Source organism: Capricornis sumatraensis, chromosome 9 (assembly GCF_032405125.1).
Source record: "Capricornis sumatraensis isolate serow.1 chromosome 9, serow.2, whole genome shotgun sequence".
Classification (NCBI taxonomy): domain Eukaryota; kingdom Metazoa; phylum Chordata; class Mammalia; order Artiodactyla; family Bovidae; genus Capricornis; species Capricornis sumatraensis.
The window spans coordinates 45,705,222-45,727,250 of record NC_091077.1 but is presented as its reverse complement, the minus strand read 5'-3'; the positions used below and the strand labels follow the sequence as shown (position 1 = coordinate 45,727,250).

Genomic DNA, 22,029 nt, shown 5'->3' with positions numbered 1-22,029 from the left:
CGTCCCCCTCCTCTCACAGTGGTTCCTCATTCTAATCACCGCACACCTAGGCCCGTTTTGATCCACTCTCAGCCACCATGCGTTGGGGGGCGCGCAGCAGGAACTCTCATCCTCACTTAACAGATAAGGAAACTGAGGCCCAGAAAGGGCCAAACACAGTCTTTTAATTCTCCTTTACCCCAAGGCCCACACGAATCCATTTCTAGTCACCTCCTCATGTGTGGTGCATTCCTGGAGGAATTTTCTGGACTTGAATGGCCACGAATAGCTAACGGTAACCAAAGATGGGGGTGGAATAAGGCGGATTGCCCACTGAACACAAACCCCTAGACCTGGGCAAGCCACCCTCAACTGCTGTTACCCAAATCACAAAGCCTGCCCCACACCCCCAGCCCTCCCAGAGAGGCGTGGGCCCCACTTCCAAGCCACCCTACAACTGCTGTTACCCAAATCACAAAGCCCGCCCCACACCCCCAGCCCTCCCAGAGAGGCGTGGGCCCCACTTCCAAGCCCGCAGGACAGATAATGTACCTTCCTTCCATTGCCCACAGGTCCTGCTCAGCACTTTGCCCTGTCACCATAGGGGCTGGATCTGGTGCTTCACTTCCATGTTCACACCCATGGCTACTGCTTTGCTCCTAATGACCCCTCTTCTGGTGACATGAATCTGTGGCCACCGTGGCATTCTGACAATGTGATGACCCTAAGCTACTTCCTGCTCTGGCTCTGCCCAAGTCCAGCCTGGAGGCTCTCGGTAGCCCCAGTCAGTCCCACCTACCCAGTTGGCCTTAAGGTAAAAGGGAGGGCCCTGTCAGGCTCTCACCTCACCCTCACTGACCACATCCTCCGACCATGGGCTTTCCCACCAGGACCTAAAGAATTCGGTATCCCCAACGTCTTCTATTTGACAGATGGAAAAACTGAGGTACATGAAGTCAACGACAGAAGACTAGAACCTCGGTTTCCTGATCCTGAGTTAGACATACTTTCCTAAGGCGTTGTACAAAAATCACTATGGGGATGGGGTTAACAATAATAAAAAGAAGCCTCCTTGAGTTTGAGTTGGGGGACCCAGGGGAGTCATGGATACTCTAGGAAAGGAATTTTTGCCATGCTGTTTGACTTGTGAGATCTTAGTTCTGTAACCAGGGAATGCAACCCCAACAGCGAGAGCGCCAAGTCCTAATCACTAGACCACCAGGGAACCCACTTTTTTAATGTTTTAGAATGGTTTCTTTTTCCTTAACATGGGCTTCCCTGGCGGCTCAGATGGTAAAGCGTCGGCCTGCAGTGCGGGAGACCCGGGTTCGATCCCTGGGTTGGGAAGATCCTCTGGAGAAGGAAATGGCAACCCACTCCAGTACCCTTGCCTGGAAAATTCCATGGATTGAGGAGCCTGGTGGACTACAGTCCATGGTGTCGCAAAGAGTCGGACACGACTGAGCAACTTCACTTTCACCTTCACTTCCTTAACATCGTGTTTGTTGTTACAACAAAGCAGTTGCACATTATTAAATGTAGCAGGTCCCCCCCCCGCCCCCGCCCGCCCCCCGCCTCCACCCCCATATAGGATTCTTTTTTTAAATTGTGGAGAAAAAGAAAAAACAAAAACACGTATAGTCAGGCATCAAGGCTGGGCAGCAGATGGCGCCCCAGATCCTACCTACCTTGCAGGAATTTCATCAGAACAAGGGAAGTTCAGGGCGGGCAGAGGAAGAGAGCCTCCCCTCTGCCGCACAGTCTGTGTGTAACTGCACCTGGCTTTGGGACTATGGGATTAAAGTCTGTCTCCCCCACTGGCCTGATCTCTGCATAGGGCATTTGGTCATCCCAGTGTCCTCAGGGCCCAGCAACTGATGCGCCGTGAATGCTAAATCAATAGGTGCAGGAACGAAGTGGCGGGGGAGTGGACACTCCTGGCCTCCCGTTGGATTCTTGTACATTGGCTCATTAGTGATTATTTTATATTGATTACAGGTTCAAGTGATCATATTTTGGATATAATGGATTAACTAAAATATACTAAAATTCATTTTACCTGTTCCTTTTTACTTGTTAAAAATGTGGCTACTAGAATTACCTCTGTGCCTCATGCTTCATTTCTATTGCACATTGCTGCTTCAGGCCCACCAGTGTTTTGCCCTTTCCTGCCCCACGGTTATCAGCTGGGTCAGCTCTGCAGCTGCAGGCCTGGCAGCAGGCCCCCTGCATCACTCTTCTGGAGCACTGTGTAGTGGGCCTGGCTCTGGGAGGAGGGAAAATCTAGGGTGTCGAGCCCAGGGCAGCTGGCCCATAGAACCAACAGCCCCAAATCACAGGCAGGGGAGCTGGCCACACAGGAGCCCCCTCAGCCTGGGGACTGATCTACCAGCACCTCATGCTGACTGCGGTTGATGCTAAGTGAGCCCTTCTCACTCTCAGCTGAGCACCCTGAGAGAACACATACGTCTCAGTCAGACAAGGTTCCCTGATCCCCAGGCATGGGGCCCCTCAGTGAGGAACACCTTCCTCCACAGTTGTTCAAAGTACACCAGGTTTATTTCCACCACCTTCTGCATTGTGGAATCACAGAACTTTGGATCTGGAGGTGCCCTTGGGGACTGTCTACTCCATCAGTGAGGAAAAGGGGCAATTCTCTGTGGTTCACAACCAAGTCAGTAGCCCCAGAAGCTATATTCCTTGAGTCTCAGTTCAAGCTCCTTTCCACGCTCCTCCCCTTGGACTCTCAGAGGAGGCTCAAGACCCTTCCACGCATAGCTGAATCCAACTTTGTTCTTGTGGACCCATCTGTCCAGAGTGCTTGTTGTCCCTTCCTCCCAGCCAGCTCCCCTTGGGCAAGCAACTAGTTATCCTTCGAGCCTATGTTACCTGGAAGCTCTAGGAGGGCAGGGTCCTGGTGCCACTCACAGCATACAACCCAGCATACCGGCAGAATGAGATGCATGCTCAGTAGACAATTGTCTGTGAATGAATGAATGCATGAATGATGTTGCTTCCTGTGCCCTCCCCACCTCATCCATACAGGCCTCCACAGTACCTCCCAGTTCCCTCATTGCCTCTCTGCTGGACTGTGAGCTCCCCGACGGCAGAGACGTTGGCTTTATTCTGCATACTTTAGAGTCTGGTCCAAAGCAAGTACTCAGGAAATAACAAGTGAAAAACAAGCCTGGATTAAAACCTTTCCTGATCTAGGGACAAATACCAGACTGGAAGCAGTGAGATTCTATTTCTTAGGCTCCAAAATCACCGCGGATGATGATTGCAGCCATGAAATTAAAAGATGCTTGATCCTTGGAACAAAAGCTATGACAAACCTAGGCAGTATATTAAAAAGCAAAGATATCACTATGTGACAAAGGCCCATATTGCCAAAGCTATGTTTTTTTCAGTAGTCATGTACAGATGTGAGAGTTGGACTATAAAGGCAGCTGAACATTGAAGAATTGATGCTTTAGAATTGTGGTGCTTGAGAAGACGCTTGGAAGTCCTCTGGACTGCATGGAAGATCAAACCAGTCAATCCTAAATGAAATCAATCCTGAATATTCATTGGAAGGACAGATGCTAAAGCTGAAGCTTCAAAACTTTGGCCATCTGATGTGAAGAGCCGATTCCTTAGAAAAGACACTGATGCTGGGAAAGACTGAAGGCAAAACAAAGGGGCAGCAGAGGATGAAATGGTTAGATAGCATCACCAACTCAGTGGACATAAATCTGAGCAAACTCCAGGAGATAGGGAAGGACAGAGGAGCCTGGCATGCAAATCCATCCCATGGGGTCGCAGAGTCGAACACGACTTAGTAACTGAACAACATCAACCAGAGTTTCCTCTCAAACCTTCCCACTGTAGGTGGCTCAAGGGGTTCTGACTTTGATGCTGAATTTCACCTCTGGTAGTTTTGGGAAGCTCCATCATCCACTCTGAACCCCAGGGAATGACAGCTGTGAGAAGCAAATCAAGTAAGCCCAGCCACAGTGCATACTGAGCACTCACTGTATTCCTTGGGACACCCAGGGACCACTCACTATTTCACTGGCCCACCCTCTCCCACTCCCCAATGCAACAGAGCCTCACACCAGCCAGCACAGAAAACATTGCTTTATTAACTGCGTTTGCCAACACACGAGGATTGCAGAGGGGGTCCTGAAGCCACAGGCTCCAGTGAGGGCTAGGCTCTGGAAGCCCCCATGAGTGAGCAGGACAGGATGGGACTGGGAGCTACGTGGGGGCAGGACCACAGAATCATGCAGGGCACGCGGGCACTGGCCACCCCGAGGCAGCCATACATTCTATTGCTCGTTAAGGGTAGCGAACATGGACAATGTACAAAAAGGAGAAATAGGTTTTTGCGTTAATGAAAAATACATTTTTTTTCTACAAAGGAATCTTTCCTAATACAAGAAAATAAATATTGCAACATAAGCCAAAAATAATTTAAAATTGCTCTTTTCAATATATTTTCAATATTTCTCTTGTATATTAACAAATGGCACATCAACTTTCTTTGAAACAAAGACAGAAGGTGTCTCCTCCTGTGACATTCATATCATCCTCCCACCCCGAGCCGATGTGGAGCACAGAGTGTTGTGCGTCTGAGGGACAAGGTGGTAGGAAGTGCCTTAAAGAACAACCAAAGGTCCTGGACTCCAGCGCTGGCTCTTTGGCCAATGTGGCCAGCTGGGCCGGGGCCATGGGAAGTGGCCTCCCCAAGGGCCTTGTTACAGGCATCCAGACCATTCTGCAGAGCTTGGGGTATGGGCAGAGAGGTTGGCCACATCTGGCAGTAAGCAAGGAATGCCAAGTCCAGCTGCTGTCAGTGTCTGTCAGAACTGGGCATGTGATTCTCTAGAAACTGCCCTGGCAAGTCCCACTGTGTGCCCATACGTGACACACAGACACACATGCACATGGACACACAAGACATGCCCTGGCACAAACTCACACATCCATAGCCCAGCACCCACGTTTGGAAACCTGGGTGGCTTCTCCAAGGAACCTGAGACCTTCACACTGCAAATGTTCACACACTGTCACCAAGTCAGAGCTCATTTAATAAAATAAACCCTTCTAACCTTTCTTTTCTGCGATTGTTCTAAAATAAATTTATGATCCATAAAAATAGTTTCCTTGCACATTATCCTTTCTCACTGTGAGAAGGGGGAAGGAGGTGGGCAACAGGGACCAGGAGAGTGGTACAGACCGCCGGGCTAACTTCCAGAGCAGCTTATGCCTCCAGTAAGTGTCTGCAGATACGGTTGCGTGAGAGACGCACCTCAGCCTCTAGGCTGGAAAAGGCCTCCTGCCACCTCCCCAGCTTCCCATCCTGACCTCAAAGGCAGCAAAGCCACCTGTACGGTGGATGGGAAGCTGCAGAGTGAAGGGGCTGTGCTGGCAGCAGGAAGGCCAGCGGTGAGGGCCAGTGTCCTTGTCTTCTTTGCAGCCTGGCGGGCGTCCCAGTAGTGGACAGCTGGCTGGCAGACAAAGCTCTTGGGTCTCGCCTGACAGGCCCTGGGCAGCCAGCCTTAGAGGCACCCAGACTCCGTGCAGGACACGGGACCCCAGGGATAATTCAATTCAAAGCAAGAGCCAACTGAGAAGTGGGTTGAAATCTAGAGGCCAACTTGAGTAGAGGCCCTCTGCTGGTCTCCTGGCCTGGCCCACCCAGTCTAGACTCTGACCAGACCTACCACCTGCCTGCCCTGGTCCTACGCCCTACCTCGCCCCCAGAGAGCCCAGACCCTGCCTCAGGATGGATGAAGGGTAAGCAGGCTAGTGCTGAGTCTACTGGACCTGAGCACCCCACCTCCTGGCAGAGTTTGGTTGTTCTTTAAAGCTGGTCCCTTTGCTTCCTGTGAGGTCAGACCAGGCAATCCAGCACAGACAAGGTTGTTACCCGAGGTGACCCGAAGCACAGGGAAGGAAGAAGATCTGTTCAAAGGCAGTAAACAGAGAATGGGGTTAGGACGCTGCTGCTGACGCTGCACTGGCCACTACTACCAAGGCGCCAGGCAGACCAAACTCTACACAGTAGCGCATGCCATCCCAACGCCCAGAGTCCTCGAAGCCCACTCTGAGTCTGCTCCGACTGGACACATCTGTCCAGCCCTTTAAACTTAGTCATTATCTTTGTTTCCTGTTTTGATAAAACTCACATGAAACTCAGTGTCCATGACCATGCCACTGCCGTACCTTGAAAGTCTTGAGTCGGGGATGGGTGCTCAGCCTGCTCCCCATCCCACTGATTTGCGCTTCGTGTTATGTGAAGGGGATCCCCATGGTGAGACTTTTGCCACGCTGGTTTCACCGTCAGTCTCCTCGTGCGGAGTTTTAGGGTTCAGGAGAGCTCACAGTGGGCCCAGGATCCAAAATCCAACACCAGCAGCAGCAGAACAGCATCCTTGTCTGAGAGGTTGGGCTCACCTCCTTGGGTGTGTGCAACGAACATGTTTCTACACTTGGTTGCTAAAGAACTCCATTTTTAAAAAAAGTCCAAGTGACAAGTTGTCAGGTCCTGGCTGTGCTGTATTATGGTCAAAATATTCTTTGGCATCCACAGAATGATTCGACTGATTCACTGGACTTTTGCAAGGTTCTTGTTGGAGAAGTTCTGGCTTTACCAGTGGCAGAAGTGACCCAGGAGTAAGTCATAAAAGAAAAAAAAAAAATGTTTTCACTGAATTCCTTTTTGTTTTTCATTTGTTCCCTGAGCTATCACCCTGGGGCCACTCCACTGAAACTCTTCAGAGCTACTACCTGGGACTTAGAGGATGGAGCGGAGAAGGCAGGACGGTGACGGTGGGGAGGGAGGGGCTGGAAGGGCACAGTTGGGGAAGGGGGTTAAGGCTCAGAGGGGAAGAGGAACCAGGAAGATCCAGCAAGACTTCAAACAGCCCCGGAAGGCCATCACTAACCCATCCTGGGCCCCGGGATCCCACTGCTTGTTGGAAGGAGTTGTTTCCAAAAGGAAACCAAGGAAGAAGCTCATCACTTAGCAGGAAACTTGAAAAGGCAAACGGTCTGGTCTGGTCAGCTGTCTGGGAGTGATCAGACCTCGGCCGAGACTGGCCCCGAAGGAAGGAAAGAAGGAAGTTGGAGTCCCAGAGCGATTCTCTGTAGTGGGCGAGGCTGAGCCCCACGCCCCTGACCGGGCACTGGCCCTCCCTCGCAGCCCTCCGCCGGCACTGGCGGCTGGCTGGCTGGGAGTCCCCTGAGAAAATGGCACAGCTCAGGAAGGGCTCTGGGAAACCCTCCCCAGAGCCACCGAGCTGGGCGCTGGCAGGGGCAGAGCAGCAGGGGAGTGGAGGGTCACAGGGTGGGCGGGCAGGCCTCAGATGATGTGGGTTGACCAGGAACAGCTGTGGTTCCCTTGGAACCAGCAGGCCCTCTTCGCCCCCTCAGTGCTTTCTCGTATAAGCTCATTGTGCTTGTGACAGTGAGTAGACTCTGGCTGGGTATCACTTATTATACTTCCTTGGGGATCAGTGAAGTGCAGCAGGACCCCCCCGCCCCCCGATTGACCCCAGTGGGATTTGGGAGCAAGGCGGGGCAGGCCCTGGGTTGGCCCATCTGCCATAATAATGCCCAAACGACAGTCTGTGTCACCCAGCGGCAGCGGGCGGGAGTCCTGAGCTCTTCATCACCTTGCCTACATGTAGCCAGGAGCCCAGCAGTACTGTGTGGCCCAGGCGGGGACGCTGCCATGGCCGTGATGGTGAACAGGACCAGGGCTGGTCCTTGTGGCCAGAGCCGTGGAAGGAATCCTAACGTCCTAGGCCAGCACAGAGGAAAGACAATAGTGTGGAATTCGAAACTCTTTTTATATTAAAAATAAAACCACATCAGAGTGGCAGCCTCAAGGGTCTGAGACACTCAGCGAAGATTGGAAATGGCAGTTGTCACTGGGCTGAGGCCTCATGGGGGGACCAGGACAGGGGAATGGGTGACTTAGGAGGCCAGTACCCCCATGCGGACCACCTCCTCAGCCCCTGCTTCCCGGGGACCCCGCTGCACCCCACTGTCCTCAGCCTCCACATCTGAGTCGCTCATCTCCCCATCAGAGAAGTAGCCATCAGTCTCAGTGTCAAAGTGTAGGCTGACCTTTGGCCTCTCGGCCACAGCAGAAGGCGGTCCTGTCCCGGCATCAGGCCTGGCACCTGGCGATCTCCGGCTTCCCTTGCTCTCACGGGGCAGCTGGAGCCGGCCTGAGGGCTTGGGACTTGCTGTAGGGCCAGGCACTTGGACATTAGAGTCGGCAGCCATTGGGGCTGCCTCCTCCGGGGTCTCGGGGGCCAGTGGTGGGGGGCTCTCAGGAGCTGCTGGGATGGGACAGTCCCCAGCTGTAGGACTGGACGGCAGGTGAGAAGGTGTTCGCCGTGGTGGCTTCCTGGCAGGTGGCCCCTGACCCCCTTTGCTGCTGCCAGTATCCTGGCCCCAGGGCTTCTTGGGGGGTTTGTCTGGAGTCGTCCGTGAACCGGGCCCATCCTGTGGTGGTTTCTTCTTAGCAGGCAGGCGGGTGCGGCCACGGGCCTTCCTGGCAGGGTCGCCAGGTCGCAGCGAGGGGTCCCGCATGAAGCTCAGCAGTGTCTCCTCATCCTGCAACAGCTCCTCGGACAGCAACCCCGGGGCGGGGTCTTCGCGGTGCCCATTGTTGAGCGACCACTCACTCATGGCCATGTTCTCTGCAGTGATCTGCACTGACTGCGCCAGCCAGCTGTTGAAGAAGGTGCCGTCGATGGGGAACGAGGTAGACAGGCCTGGCCAAGGGGAGGAAAGAGGCAGGTGAGATGCCAGCAGGTGTGTGTCCCACCGTCCTCCCACCCTGCCCTGCACACTATCACGGACCTTCCTCCCTCTTTCCCTCTATGCTAGACCCGGCCGAGTTAACCTGTTCTGTCCATCCCACCTGCAAACACGGAACACCCTTCTCCCCAGATAGATGTCCTGCTCCTGGGGACTGTCTTCATTGTTTGAGGAGCAGAGTACAAAGTGAAAATGTGGGCTCCCTATTCAAAAATTATTAAGAATTTCAAAGTGGCTACAGTAGAGCATTAAACCAAGCAAGGGCCCTTGGTGACTGCACGGGAGCACACCCAGCCCTGCTCACCACCCTACACAGCATCATCCTGGGAGCATAAGGGATAAGGAGCCCTCTGGTCACCAGGGGGCGCTGGGTTTTCATAAGTGTCGCTTTCCACAGCTTCCAAAACAAGGACTTGGATAAGGGTGTCTGTCAGGGCCAGCTCCAGTTATGGGCTCTCCTTCCTTTACTGAGGTCTTGGGAGGCGGCTGCTGATGTTCCCATTAGATACCAAGTTGAATCCCTCCTGAGACCGAGGCAAATAAAAGATGACCTGGGGCTTCGGTGCTAGAGGTGAGGTGGGGCTTCCATGCTAGAGGTGACCTGGGGCTTCCTTGCTAGAGACGAGGTAGGCTTCCATGCTAGTGGTGAGGTGCTCCTCTACAGCACGCCCCTTCCCTGAGGAGTGCTCTGGAGGAAGCATGTGACATCCTGGGAGACAAAGCCCAAGTCCAGGAGCCCCTCTAGGGACACCAGGCTTAATGGGGCAGCAGTCAAGAGGTCTATGACAGACAGCTGTGACAGTGAGATGGGCTGGGCAAAGACCACTCCTGTGGGGGTCTCTGGTGGCTCCCAGAAAGTTTGCAGGGGATGAAGGGAGGGCCTACTTGAGGACATTCTGGCAGAGGGGGGACAGGGACAGAGAATTATGGCAGGCCCTCACCCCACAGCATGACACAGGGTTCCTTGAAGGGCCAGGATGTCTAGAGGCTCCTGAGTTCTTGGGCCTAGCCTCTAGTCTACGAGAGGAACCCTTGGGAGGTCAGCTAGGGCTCCAAAACCCCAGTCTCCTCTATACCTGGAAGGTGGGAGTGCCTGGGCATGGAAGGGCCTGCCGACCCCTCCTGGCCTCCCACTCTGCAGCAAGGATGCTGGTGGTTCCCATGGCCTTTTGCGGGAAGCTGCAAGTGCAGTGATGGTATGAGTCTGGCTGTGTGCACCAGGCCACTCACCAAGCTGCCCCAGGACTGAGTCAGACCCTGCCTTCACTTTCTCTTTCTTCTCGGGGCTGCCCTTGGGGCCCTCTCGGCCTTTTCTTTTTGAGTCGCTCTTCTTGCCCTTTGTTTTCCTCCCAGACCGGTCTGCATCAGGGAAAGAGAGAGCAGGAGGAAGATGGTTATCCCAAGCAGGCCAGACAGAACCAAGACCCCTGTGTGGAATCCCAGGAGAGCCCCATCGCTTAATGTCTCGCCTTCTGGGTCACCTCCCCTGCACCTCTGCAGCCCCAGTCCAGAGCCACGTGGGACCTGGGATAACTGTGGCTCCAGTGAGTCAGGGAATAGCTGATGTGAGAAAGGGGATAAGAGTCCCTGAGGGGCTTGGTGCGGGGCTCAGCGACACGAGGAGGGGGAAGACCACTCTATAGGACCTGCACTGCAGTTTGACCTCTACGGACTACAGATCCCAGGACAGAGTCCTGGTGGGCAGGAAGGCTGGCTGGAGGTGAGTGGATAGGACAGGGCCTCATGGGCTAGGCCACAGAGGTGAAGGTGGATAGGTCACTGAGGGGCCAACAGCCTTGGGTTCCCTTCCTGACACAGAGGTCAGCCCCCTGCCTTGCTCTCGTGGTCTGCTCTGGAGGTCAGACAGTTGACGGAAGACTCGGGGTACACACCTGCCCCTCATACCCTTCTAGTCCAGGACCACATGGGTCTGCGGAGTCAGAGAACAAAACACAGCAGGGGAGAGACATGCTGTGGTGGGGAGCTGCCAGGAGTCTCCTCTTAACGTCTCAGCCAGAGGCTGGCGGGCTTCCTGAGTAAGCACCTAAGAGAAGGTTGAGGAGTATGGGCTCAACTCCAGGACTCTGCCTAGCTCTACTGTTCTCTCCAGGTGTAACCTCGGGCCAGGCCTCAGTCTTCTCACCTATCACATGGGACAGCGCCTAGATACTTGGAGGGAGGCTTCCCAAGTCCCCCACCACACTCGCTGTGGCCTGAGCTCCTCCCAAGGGCATAGACCTTACACAGCTCATTTGCTGACTCTGGTGGTGGTCCAGCCACTCTCCTCTCTCTGCTCCAGGCCTAGCCTGACCCACAGGCTCTACCTGCAGTGGCAGCCTCTGGCTTAAAAATCTCTCCATCCACCTATTTTTACTGCATGGAATTCAACATCAGAGCACCATCTTCTGCACTAAGCACTGCCCTCCTGAATATGTTAACACTCCACAAAGGGCCCTGTTGTTTGGCAACACCCACAACTAACAAGACAGACCACTCTCAGAGCTCCTTTAACCTTTGATTTCCAGATCTGTTAAACGCATGTGATGGTAAAAGCCTAAGAAAGAGGAAGAAAAAAACCTATTGGCACAGGGCCTCAGTCTTATCAGATGGGGTCAGAGAGGAGGAGCACATAGGTCCTCTTCCACCCCTGGGGCAGTTGCCTTCTTCAGAACCAACACACAGGCACACAGGGGTTCAGGGAAGCTTGCCAGCTTGGTCCCTTCCTGCCCTGGAACCAGCACAGAGCTGCTGAGACTTCTGGTTTGCACCTGTTCACATGCAATTCACTCCTAAACCACAATGGGCCCCACACTGCCTGAGAGTCCCGTGAACCAGAAAGCTCCCTGAGGGTAGGCCTGATGCCCACATCACATCTTTGCTCCTTGCCTGCCAACACACACCTATGACCCTGGGAGGCCCCTGCCTTGGCCCACTACCTAGGTACACAGGGTAAGGGTGAGGTCAGTGGCCCCTGACCCCGTACACATGCCCCACCAGGCTCTGAAGACACACAGCTCCCTGGAACCCAGCCCCCTCGAGGGTGTGCTTACGAGAGGTGGCCAGCGGCAGGCAGGGGAAGCGCCTACCTCGACACAGATCCTGTTCGATAAGTTTCATCTGCAGGTGGAATATCTGCTCCTGGAGCTTGCAGATGGCATGTTTCGTTCTCTCGCGCCTTGTCACCATGTAGCACAGATTTCTAACCTGAGGAAACACAAGAGAGATTTTCCACCTTACTCATGGGTAATCACCTCAACCTCCCAACTCTGGGGGGCCATTCTGCCGAACCTGCCCAGGACACCTGGGAATCAATACCCAGGCCCCGAATGCATGCTCAGTCCTGAGCTGAAATTCTCTGATCTAAAACACAGGGCCAAGCACAGTCTTGGCCCCAGGGCCTGCAGTGAAGCCAGTGTGGGCAGGGAGTGCATTTGCAGAGGTCAGGCTGGCAGCTCTGCCTTCCTTCCCTAGGCCTGCACTTCCTGGCTGAGTCATGCCATCGCCCAAGGCCCTTCCAACATGACTGCTCTCCCTTGTATGTAAATCCCCCAAGGCTTGTCATGGCCTGACAAGGTCACCAAGTCCATCCTTCAGCCTCCTGTCCAAGGCTTCTTACACATCAACGCAACTCTTCAGCCACTAGCACCTGGGCAAAAACCACCTCCTATCCTTAGCCACAAATGACCAGTACATGAGAGCGCCCCAGCAGAAGAGCTCTGAGTAGAGAGGTGGTCCTGATGCACTGAAGTCCAGCCTGCAGCTGGCCCTTGTCCACTTGCTGCACTGGCCCTGAGCCAGGTCCACAGCTGCTCTGCTCCAGGCCCCATGTGCACTCAACCGTGTTCGCTCTGCCAGAGACAGAACCCCTTCTGGGGAAGGGCAGGGCCGCTCAGACTACTTTAGGCCAGCTAGGAAGAGCCTCTTGGGGCCTGGGACACTATCTTGCTTGGCCCATGGGACAGGGCCCACCCTGCAGCTGGCCTGGAAGCACCTGAAGAATGTTGCTTCCTGTCCACCTGGCACCTTGACCCCGTGTGCCATCCCTCATTGGCTGTTCTCAGTGTACACCATCTCTCTGGGACCAAGTCCAGGCCTCCTCCCCATCAGGACACCACCTTGCTCTGGCACTGTCTTCAGATTGGGTCACAACCTCCAGCAAAAGTGACAGCTGGCCACCGGAATCCTGGGTGCCACCAGGTTCTACCTCCTGCTGGGTTCCGTGTTCAAGGCTGGGTTCAGTGTTCATAGCCTTAAGCTGCCTGGGCATGACCTGAGGGTTCCAGAGCCCCTGCCTCTTGTTGTGACCATGACTTCTCCCACCCTGGAGTAGCCATGATCAGACCTCCCTGCTGGCACAGGCCTCCTCCTCCTCTGCTCCCTGAGCCTAGCTGTGAAAGAGATGCCAGAACACCTGCGCCAGGCTAGCAGGCTCTGGCTGGGTTCTCACCATCACCACAGCCCAGACTGAATACCAGGCTCTCCTGTGGTCAGCACCTCCCCAAGGGGCAGCCACCTGGCCCCACCTGTGAGCCCTTGCTCCAGCACACTGGCACCATCTGACTTCTTCACAAATCCTGGACTCCCTAGGACCTCCCTCCAGCCAACCTCCTCCTACACGTCCCTAGGCACAGGCTTGTGCTGGTCCCTGGGCTCAGCTGCAAGAGGTGCCATCAGAGTCCCCTTCTTCTGAGGGCTTGCTGCTCAGCAGGGCAGAGAGATGCTGACCAAGTACTGACACAGGCAACCCTGATCCAGACTTGCGGGTGATGAGAAGGCTCCCTGGAGAAAGGGGAAGACAGGCAGGACCTCATCCTTCAGGTCCTGGCTCCAGGGTCACCTCCAGGAGGCTTCCTGTCCATCACATCTAAGCAACTCAATCTCATTCTCCTCATATTCTGGTCTATTTCCTTCCCAGCAGTCATGTGGCTGAGCACGCTCAGGGACAGTGGGGATAAAGGCGGCTGGGTGGATGCATGGCTACTTTGTGGGCCTGAAAACAAACTAGTCAAAACTATATCTAGCCTAAAACCAGATCAGGACTACTTCCTATTTAAATACAGATGTAGTTTTCTTTCTTTTTTTTGACTTTTAGAAACATTAGAGCAAGGTTTCTCAAGGCAGGCCGGAATGAATTCCTGGAGAAGATTACCCCCCAAATCCCTGGGGTGGCTGGTTAAAAGCACAGATTCCCAGGCTTGGGGGAGTATCAAATTCTCTGGGGGTGGGGCCCTCAAATATGTATTTTTCACAGCACCACAGCATCTGAGAACTATTGCCAAGCTCCAAAGCAAGCTGCATGGGCTACTGAGTTTGACAGCTTAGCATGTATAGGAAGATAATATTCTAGTGGGTTTTGTTTTGTTTTTTGGTCCTATTAGAAATTTTGATTATGTATGCTTTACAATAGGAGAAGGCACTGGCACCCCACTCCAGTACTCTTGCCTGGAAAATCCCATGGACGGCGGAGCCTGGCAGGCTGCAGTCCATGGAGTTGCTGAGAGTTGGACACGACTCAGTGACTTCACTTTCACTTTTCACTTTCATGCATTGGAGAAGGAAATGGCAACCAGTGTTCTTGCCTGGAGAATCCCAGGGACGGCGGAGCCTGGTGGGCTGCCGTCTATGGGGCTGCACAGAGTCGGACATGACTGAAGCGACTTAGCAGCAGCATGCTTTACAATATAGCATGGTAGATGTGAATGAGATATTAAACATACAATATATTGGAGGTAAATGCTCAATTTTTTTCATGATAAGGGTACATACACTACATAATCAGTAATGTCTGGAGACTTTTGCTATAGAAGATTCTATGAGAATCCGAACACATTGCTACCCCTTACTCCCAGTTCACTATGGAATCAACTCCTCTAATTTTTCCTGAGACTCTCGGCAATATGGCTACATGTAACTAAATGCTGTAAAATTCCTCTTCCGTGATGGCTTTTGGGGAAAAGTACTGCAACCATCTTAGAAGCCAACCCAGGCTATTAGACTCCTTACATTGTCTTTTTCTGATTATAAATATAAAACAAAAAACAAACAACCTAATCAATAAGTGGGCAGAACTAAACAGACGTTTCTCCAAAGAAGACATACAGATGGCCAACAAACACACGAAAAGACACTCATCATCACGAATCAGTACAGAAACACACATCACAACTACAGTGAGATGTCACTTTACACCAGTCAGAATGGCCACCATCAGAAAATCTACAGACAATAAGTGCTGGCGAGGGTGTGCAGAAAAGGGAACCCTCTTATACTGTCGGTGGGAATGTGAATTGGTGTAGCCACTATGGAGAAAAGAGTATGGAGGTTTCTTAGAAAACTAAAAATGGAACTACCATGTGATCCAACAATCCCACTCCCAGGCATACCCAGAGAAAACCATAATTCAAAAGACACACGCACCCCAGTATTCACTGCAGCACTATTTACAACGGCCAGGACATGGCAACAACCTAAATGTCCATCAGCAGAGGAATGGGTAAAGAAGATGTGATGCATATACACAGTGGAATACTACTCAACCAGGAAAAGGAACAAAACTGTGTCATTTGCAAAGATGTGGACGGGCCCAAAGACTGTCACACAGAGTGCAGTAAATCAGGAAAAGAAAAACAAATATTGTATATTAAAGCAGATATGTGGAATCTAGAAAAATGATAGAGATGTTCTTAAAGACACAGACGTAGAGAGCAAACGTATGGACACCAAAGGGGAAAGCTGGGAGAGTGCAATGAACGGGGAGATTGGGACTGACCTACATATACCAGTATGCATAAAGAAGATAGTGAGAAGCTACTGTACGGCGCAGAGAGCTCTGCTTGGTGCTCTGTGGTGACCTAAATGAGAAGGAAATCCAAACAAGAGGGGATATAGATGTATGCATGGCCGATTCACTCTGCTGTACTGCAGAAATTGACACAGCAGTATAAAGCAACTACACACCAATTTTTAAAGAAAATGATAAACATCAAAGAGCCTAAAAGTGAATCAAGTAGAAAAGTCCTCCAAAACTAGAGCAGGGATCAGTAATAAAAGTAGGTTTTATGATAGTTTTCTTTTTTTCCCCCTTGGCCACGCCATGCAATCTTAGTTCCCCAACCAGGGATCAAACATGTGCCTTCTGCAGTGGAAGTGCAGAGTCCTAACTGCTGGACCACCAGCGAATTCCCTTGATAAAGTTGTTTTGATAACAGCAAATTTGGCAGAGAGAGTCTGGACGTGGGCTAAGGAGGGCAGGAGGCAGGGAGGACTCTCAGCCGGTTACCTTAAGCTAGGACGGACCAGTGTAGGGGCGTTCATGGAGCCTAGGGAGGCTACAGGAGGAGCGGAGCATACTGGGCATGAGCTGCTGGAGCTTGGGAGGCAGGTGCGGGATGAACCCAGCCTCCTGATGGGGAGGAAAGCTGCAGAGCAGAGGCACAATGAGAGGAAAGCCTGGTACAGTGAATGATCGCAGGGATCAAGGAACACTCAGAGAGGGGGCAGCAGGGCTGGATTATCGGGGATGGGGAGTCTGGTCAGAGCATCCACAGGAGAAGTATCTCAGACCAAGGGCGTGTTTACCTGTGGCGACCACTGCTGAGAAGGCTGGAGGATAAGGATGGAGAAGTGGGAGAGATGGAGGCTGCTGGCAGCCCTGGTGGAAGGTTTTAGAATATGGTAGTGGCAGGGATCTGGCCTGCCACTACGGTAGATATAAATGAGGTATTAAAAATACAATATGTTGGAAGCAAATTGCTTCAAGGAAGCTCCAAGAGTGAGAAGCAAAGAAGTAAGAACAGTGAGGGATGGCAGAAAAGGAAAGATGGGGACGAGGGTAGAGAAACCGACGATTAGAGGGATGTGGGGGAGGGAGGACTCGCTTTTGAAGATGGGAGAAAGTAAAATGGATTCAAACACTGGTGCAATCCTGGAGACAGAAGGGGATGAAGAAAAAATAGAAACTCCTGTGCTGTGCCGTGTGGGCTGGAAAGAGATCCCAGTGTGGGGCAGGAAGGGGAGGACATGAGAGGAAAGGGCAGAGAACGGGTCCAGAGGGCACTAGTGGGCAAAGGTTCTGGTCTGAGGAACAGAGGATGAGGTCTGCTAAGAGAAGGGGGAGTCCTGAGGGAGTGGGGGCAAGGGTGGGAACAGGTGGTGGAAGGAGAGCCCAGAATGCTGCTAGCTAATGCTTTCATCAAGGCTGGCTGGCAGGCACCTTGGGGTGCTCACCCACTCACTGCTATAAGATCCCTGCTGGTTGGCAGAGTGGCTCCTACTGGGTGAGGCTCTGCCCAGCATGTGGCCTTTGCACAGGCACAAGGGACTGGCAGTGAGCCACTGCCACAGGGCAGGAGTGAGGAAAGCAGGAGACAGTGGAGAAGGAACTGAGTAGGGAGAACAGGGGGCTTGGAGATCTGGGGCTACTGATCAGAAGCAGGTGGAGCAGGTGAGACGGCTTGAGTGGGTGGAGGGGGTAACGGGGTGGAAAAGTCCCAGAACTGGGAGCCGTGGGCTTGAGAAGCTAGAGGCTGGAGGCTACAGCTGCCCACTCGGCTTTAGTAGGAGGTCAAAGAGACACAACCCAGGCACTGAAGATAGTAATGGTGTGTGACAATTGACAAGGAAACACGCGGAGTGTGGGGGAGGCAGGACCAAGTCTCCTGGGGAGAGCTACGGACACGGAAGCCGGGGGGAGTTCCTACATGTCTACCCTCTGGGGCCAGTGTCTGAGAGCTGCTCCTGCCCTCTCGACTCTCCTCAGGCCAGGTAAAACCTTTAATAAGCTCCTGGTAATCAGGTCCAGAGCCACGGGCAGGAAGTGAGCCCTGTGTAGCCCACACTGCCAGCCTGGTTGCTAGGGGACACCAGCCAGTGTTTGTCAGGTTGATCGCTGCTCATCAGTGCTGCGATTTTTTTTTTTTTCTGTCAGCTGTGAACAACTCTGAGAGGCTGGGGTAGCCAGGCCTTCCTGTGCTGCCTGCCAGGGCCGAGGCCTAAGGCTGAAATTTGAGGAAAGCACATCGTCTAGGCTAAGCATAAAATGGGATTTCATGTTGGTGGCACCATGACCCCGGCTCCTGCTTCTCTCAGCAAAAGTCTTGCCTGGCCTTGGGAGGCAAATCAGTTGAGGAGGACCCAGGATTCCTGGGCCATAGCCCTGGGCCTGCCCTTTCAGTCCTCCCTGGAGCCCACCTTCTGAGCAGCCCATCAGCTAAGAGTCAGAATGCAACAATAATCACCACTGACAAGGAAGGGTGGTGTGCTAAGCCCTGTCCCTGCCAAATTTCCCATGATTCAGGGTCAGCTATTCCCATTTCACAGACAAGGAAACTGAAACTTGGAGAAGCAGAAAGTGAAACTCAGAAGGCACAGAGCTGGGCAGTGCTGGAACTGGACGCAAACCCAGGCTCCCCACAGTCTCAGTCTCAACTCCTCCCCTGAATCCCTGATGGGTCCAGCCCAAGCTGGCCCGGTGCCCAGGGACAGGCTGGATACTCTTGACTGTTGGCACGGGGCCACGGTCAGAGACGGAGCCTGCTGGACAGGCCACCGACGGTCATGGGTCTTTGCAGAAAGCCTCCCCCGTGGCACAGTTCTCGGCCTGCTTCACTCACTCAAGTCACCAACGCGTGGCCGTGAAAGGTTCTGAGGCTGGATCGGAGTAGGGGTCAACGGAGCACACGGCTGCCTAACTTCCTCTCCTCAGCCTGCCAGGGCTGTGTACTCAGCTGCTGCCCTTCAGCCTGGCTTGGAGGCTGCTGGAGAAGCAGGGGCCCTCCCAAGCCCTCAGAAGCTGAACAGACCGCAAGGCTGGCCCTGCCTCCTCCTCCTGGGGGCAGAGTGGACTGACTCACACCTGATCTGGGAGGGCTCTGTGCCCCAACCAGAGAGGTCTGTGAGGTGGGGATCCCACAGCTGCCTCAGCATTCTAGCCGGTGACACCCTTAGCCCCTGGCCTCACCGAGAGGCTAGGGGGCTGAGGAGGGAATACTTTTGCCCAAGAGGAGTACAGAACAGAGAATAAGCCAACAACTCTCTGATGAGCCCCTCCCCTCTTCAGCTCCAAATTCAGCTCAACTCTAGAAAACACATGTTCCTCCAAGGCTCTCTATAGCCCCACTGCTCATCAGGGATGGCACCACAAACTTCTCAGCTCCTCCAGGATGATGGTTCAATAGGTGGGCCCGTCCCCTGACCTCCTCACGCAGTCCAGCCAGGGTCAGACACGTGCTGAGCAGCAGAGATCAGGGAGGTCAGACATGATGTGTCGTTTGGAAACAGGGGGACTAAAAGCAGGGTGTGTGTACTACAGACCCTGGGGGTGGAGACCCTGGGGGTGGCCTGTGGACAAGTGTGGAAGTAGCTTTGGTCTCAGAAGTATCTGTCCCTGAGGGCCTGCCGCATGGGGCAGGAGGCTGGGCGGCCCGGAAGTGGTGACTGCAACGTAGGTGGCCTTGCTCTCTGTCCCGGTTGACACTGTGGACAGGTGATCATTTCCCTGCCCCTACCTTCTGGTTGCAGGCTGGCTTCCAGGCAGTAAGCTTCCTCCCTTCCAGGCCAAAAGGGCCATTTCCATTTGACCAGGCCTCAGGGCAGATGCATATGGGGGTGAAGGAAGGTAGAGAAGCTGGGTCCAGATTCAGAGCCTCCACCTCATTGCCCCTTACCCCAGTACTCAGCAAATGCTGAGTAGCTCTAACCATTTTACAGCCTTGCCAACTGAGACACATCTGAGCAAAGTAGCTGCCTTAAGTCACATGAAGCCCCCAGAATGCTTCCACCCCTACTGCTTCCTAGTATGGAAGTTGTGTGTGTGTGTGTGTGTGTGTGTGTGTGTGTGTGCGTGTGCGTGTGCGTGTGCGTATCCATGGAGGACGCCCTGACATGACCCCTCATGCTCTAGAACCCTAGAAATGAATGTCCCAGAGAGGAGAGGAGAGGCCAGAACAGCACGTGTGTGTGTGTGTGTCTGTGTGTGTGTGTGTGTCTGTGTGTGTGTGTGTGTCTGTGTGTGTGTGTGTGTGTGTGTGTGTGTCTGTGTGTGTATCCATGGAGGACGCCCTGACATGACCCCTCATGCTCTAGAACCCTAGAAATGAATGTCCCAGAGAGGAGAGGAGAGGCCAGAACAGCACCTGGGGTTCAGAGGACTCGATCAGGGACCTGAAACACCCTGCTTTATGCTCAGGTTGCCTCCACCTCAGGGGTGGGACTCTATCTGGAGGGACTTTAGCTGGAGGAGTTGGGGAGGGGTGTCAAAAAAGCCAAGTTTGAGGGCACACAACACAGAAGGCAGGACCCTCTCACCGGTTCTCTGGGAGGAGGAGGAGGGATTAGAGGCTTTGCGGGGGCCTCTGTGCTCTAGGAAAGCAAGTCTCACTGGCCCCGGGTCTCCACAGCCCAGCCTAAAACCATGAAGTCTGCACACCTGCCTTGTCTCACTCAGCTCCCAAAGCTGTGTGCCTGGACCAAGGCAAGATCCCTGCCACCCGGCGCACAGCTGAGGGGTTCCGGCCAACCCACTCACTCTCTATCTGGGCCCCATGATGCCACCTCCAGGGTGAGTGTTTGGAATCTGCACCCGCAGCAGGACAGTCCCTGCTTAAAATCTTTCTACAACTTCCACAAACACCGTGGTCCAGAAACACCCATCCCCGCAGGCTGTTGCTGGTTTCTGGCCCAGCCTCATGCCCTGGGCCTCTGCTCACATGGCTCCCTCAGTCCAGCACCCCAGGAGCTGCACTCACAGCTGTCTTCCCTGCTTTGGCAGCACATGCTGATTATACTCTCTTGTGATGCCCCATGCCTCCCTGGCCTGACTCTAAGCAAAGCTCCTGTGTTGGGACTAGGCCGGGCCCACAGAGACAGCTAGGAGTCAGATGCCTAGATCCTCTCCCAGCTCTGGAGTCTCCCAGCCTCACAGTCGTGGCAAGCCCTCACCCTTGATCAGACCTGCAAAAGGGTTGGGACAAGAGGGACTTAGAGAGCCCAGAGCTGGATCCTCCCCTGTTCTGCAAACTCTCAGTTATCCCAACCTGTCCAAGATCTGGAGGCCCTCAGCGCCTTAGCCAGAGCTCACGGTTTGAAAGCTGGTGAGCCACAGCTGCTCCAGGGCAGCGAGGGAGGGGCGGAAAGGCCTGCTGGGACACCCACCAGGCAGGCGGGCAGGCGGGGAGCGGCAGGGGGACTCACTCTCTCCAGGTCCTGCCGCAGGTGCGTGAAGAGCTTCAGTCGGCGGTAGAGGACGTCCTGCTCCTGCTGGGCCAGGTTGTCCACCTCGTCCGTCTTGGGCGTCAGCAGCGGCTGGTTGGAGTTGGCTTTCCTCTTCAGCTTCCAGTACTGGTAGATGAAGTCGACCAGTGCCTCGGCCAGGTCCAGGCGCTCGGCCACCTCGGCTGGCTCTACCAGCTCATAGAAGTCTTCCTCTAGCTGCTGCAGCCGCTGCTTGCGAAGGGTCACCTTTTCCAGGTCCTCGCTAGCTGGGCTGGGCTCCACAGGCTCGGATGGAGCCTCACCCCGTGGGCCCCCATCACTGTGCTCCTGGCAAAACGACTTGAACTTGACCTCATCGTTGTCTGCTAAGATAGTCCTCATTTCCAGGCTGTGGTCAAAGGCGCATGTGACGTGGAATGCCGTGACGCAGGAAGGCATGGAACACTGGAGGGAGATGAAGGGCAGCGTGAGGTATGAAGGGAGCCATGGTGGGAGGGAAGAAGGATGGAGGGGCTTCCCTCAGGGTGACGCTGGGAAGGTAGCATGCTGGTGAGACCCTAAACAAAACGGCTGCCAACATCCTGCAGGGTGTCGGGGGGAGCCATGCAAGAGGGCAGGGGAGCTCTGGGGGGGCTGAAAAGGAAATGGGGCACAGCGTCTTAAGCCCTAGGGAAATCAACAGTCAGGGGACTGACAGCCTCTCTGGGGATGAGCTGCACTTCTGTGTGGACAAATGACTTTGGAATCTGAGACGTCAAGAGAGAGAGGCTGTTGATGGGTCCCTACCGCCACTACTCCTGCAGCGTTATCTAAGATGGGGAGCTGTGCCCCTCCTTTGTCGTCTGGGAAGCGGGGCTGGAGTTGGGCCCCTTCCTTCCTCTCTCGTCCAGGCAAGTATGGCCAACTCACGGCCTTAGTTGCCTGGGATGATGGCTGTGGGCAGCTGACAAGTGTTTCAGCGACAGCCCTCCAAAATATTAGTGGGGCCCTTTATGCCGCACTCACAAGCCATTCTCAGAA

The 22,029-nt window shown here is 53.9% G+C and overlaps 1 protein-coding gene across 2 annotated transcripts in view; it reads right to left on the bottom strand.

Annotated features, from left to right (window-relative positions):
• Nucleotides 1–7,906: 7,906 nt before the first annotated feature.
• The window catches only part of JADE2 (jade family PHD finger 2), a 36,219-nt gene continuing 22,096 nt past the window's right edge, over nucleotides 7,907–22,029 (bottom strand). The window contains exons 8-11 of one of the 2 annotated variants that reach the window (XM_068980389.1): nucleotides 20,989–21,453; nucleotides 11,886–12,003; nucleotides 10,030–10,158; nucleotides 7,907–8,753 (exon numbers count right to left, since the gene is read on the bottom strand). In XM_068980389.1, the coding sequence (XP_068836490.1) occupies nucleotides 7,945–8,753; nucleotides 10,030–10,158; nucleotides 11,886–12,003; nucleotides 20,989–21,453 (1,521 nt within the window). In that variant the 3' untranslated portion in view covers nucleotides 7,907–7,944. The remainder of the gene's footprint in view (nucleotides 8,754–10,029; nucleotides 10,159–11,885; nucleotides 12,004–20,988; nucleotides 21,454–22,029) is intronic. The other variant, XM_068980390.1, reaches the window with a different exon arrangement.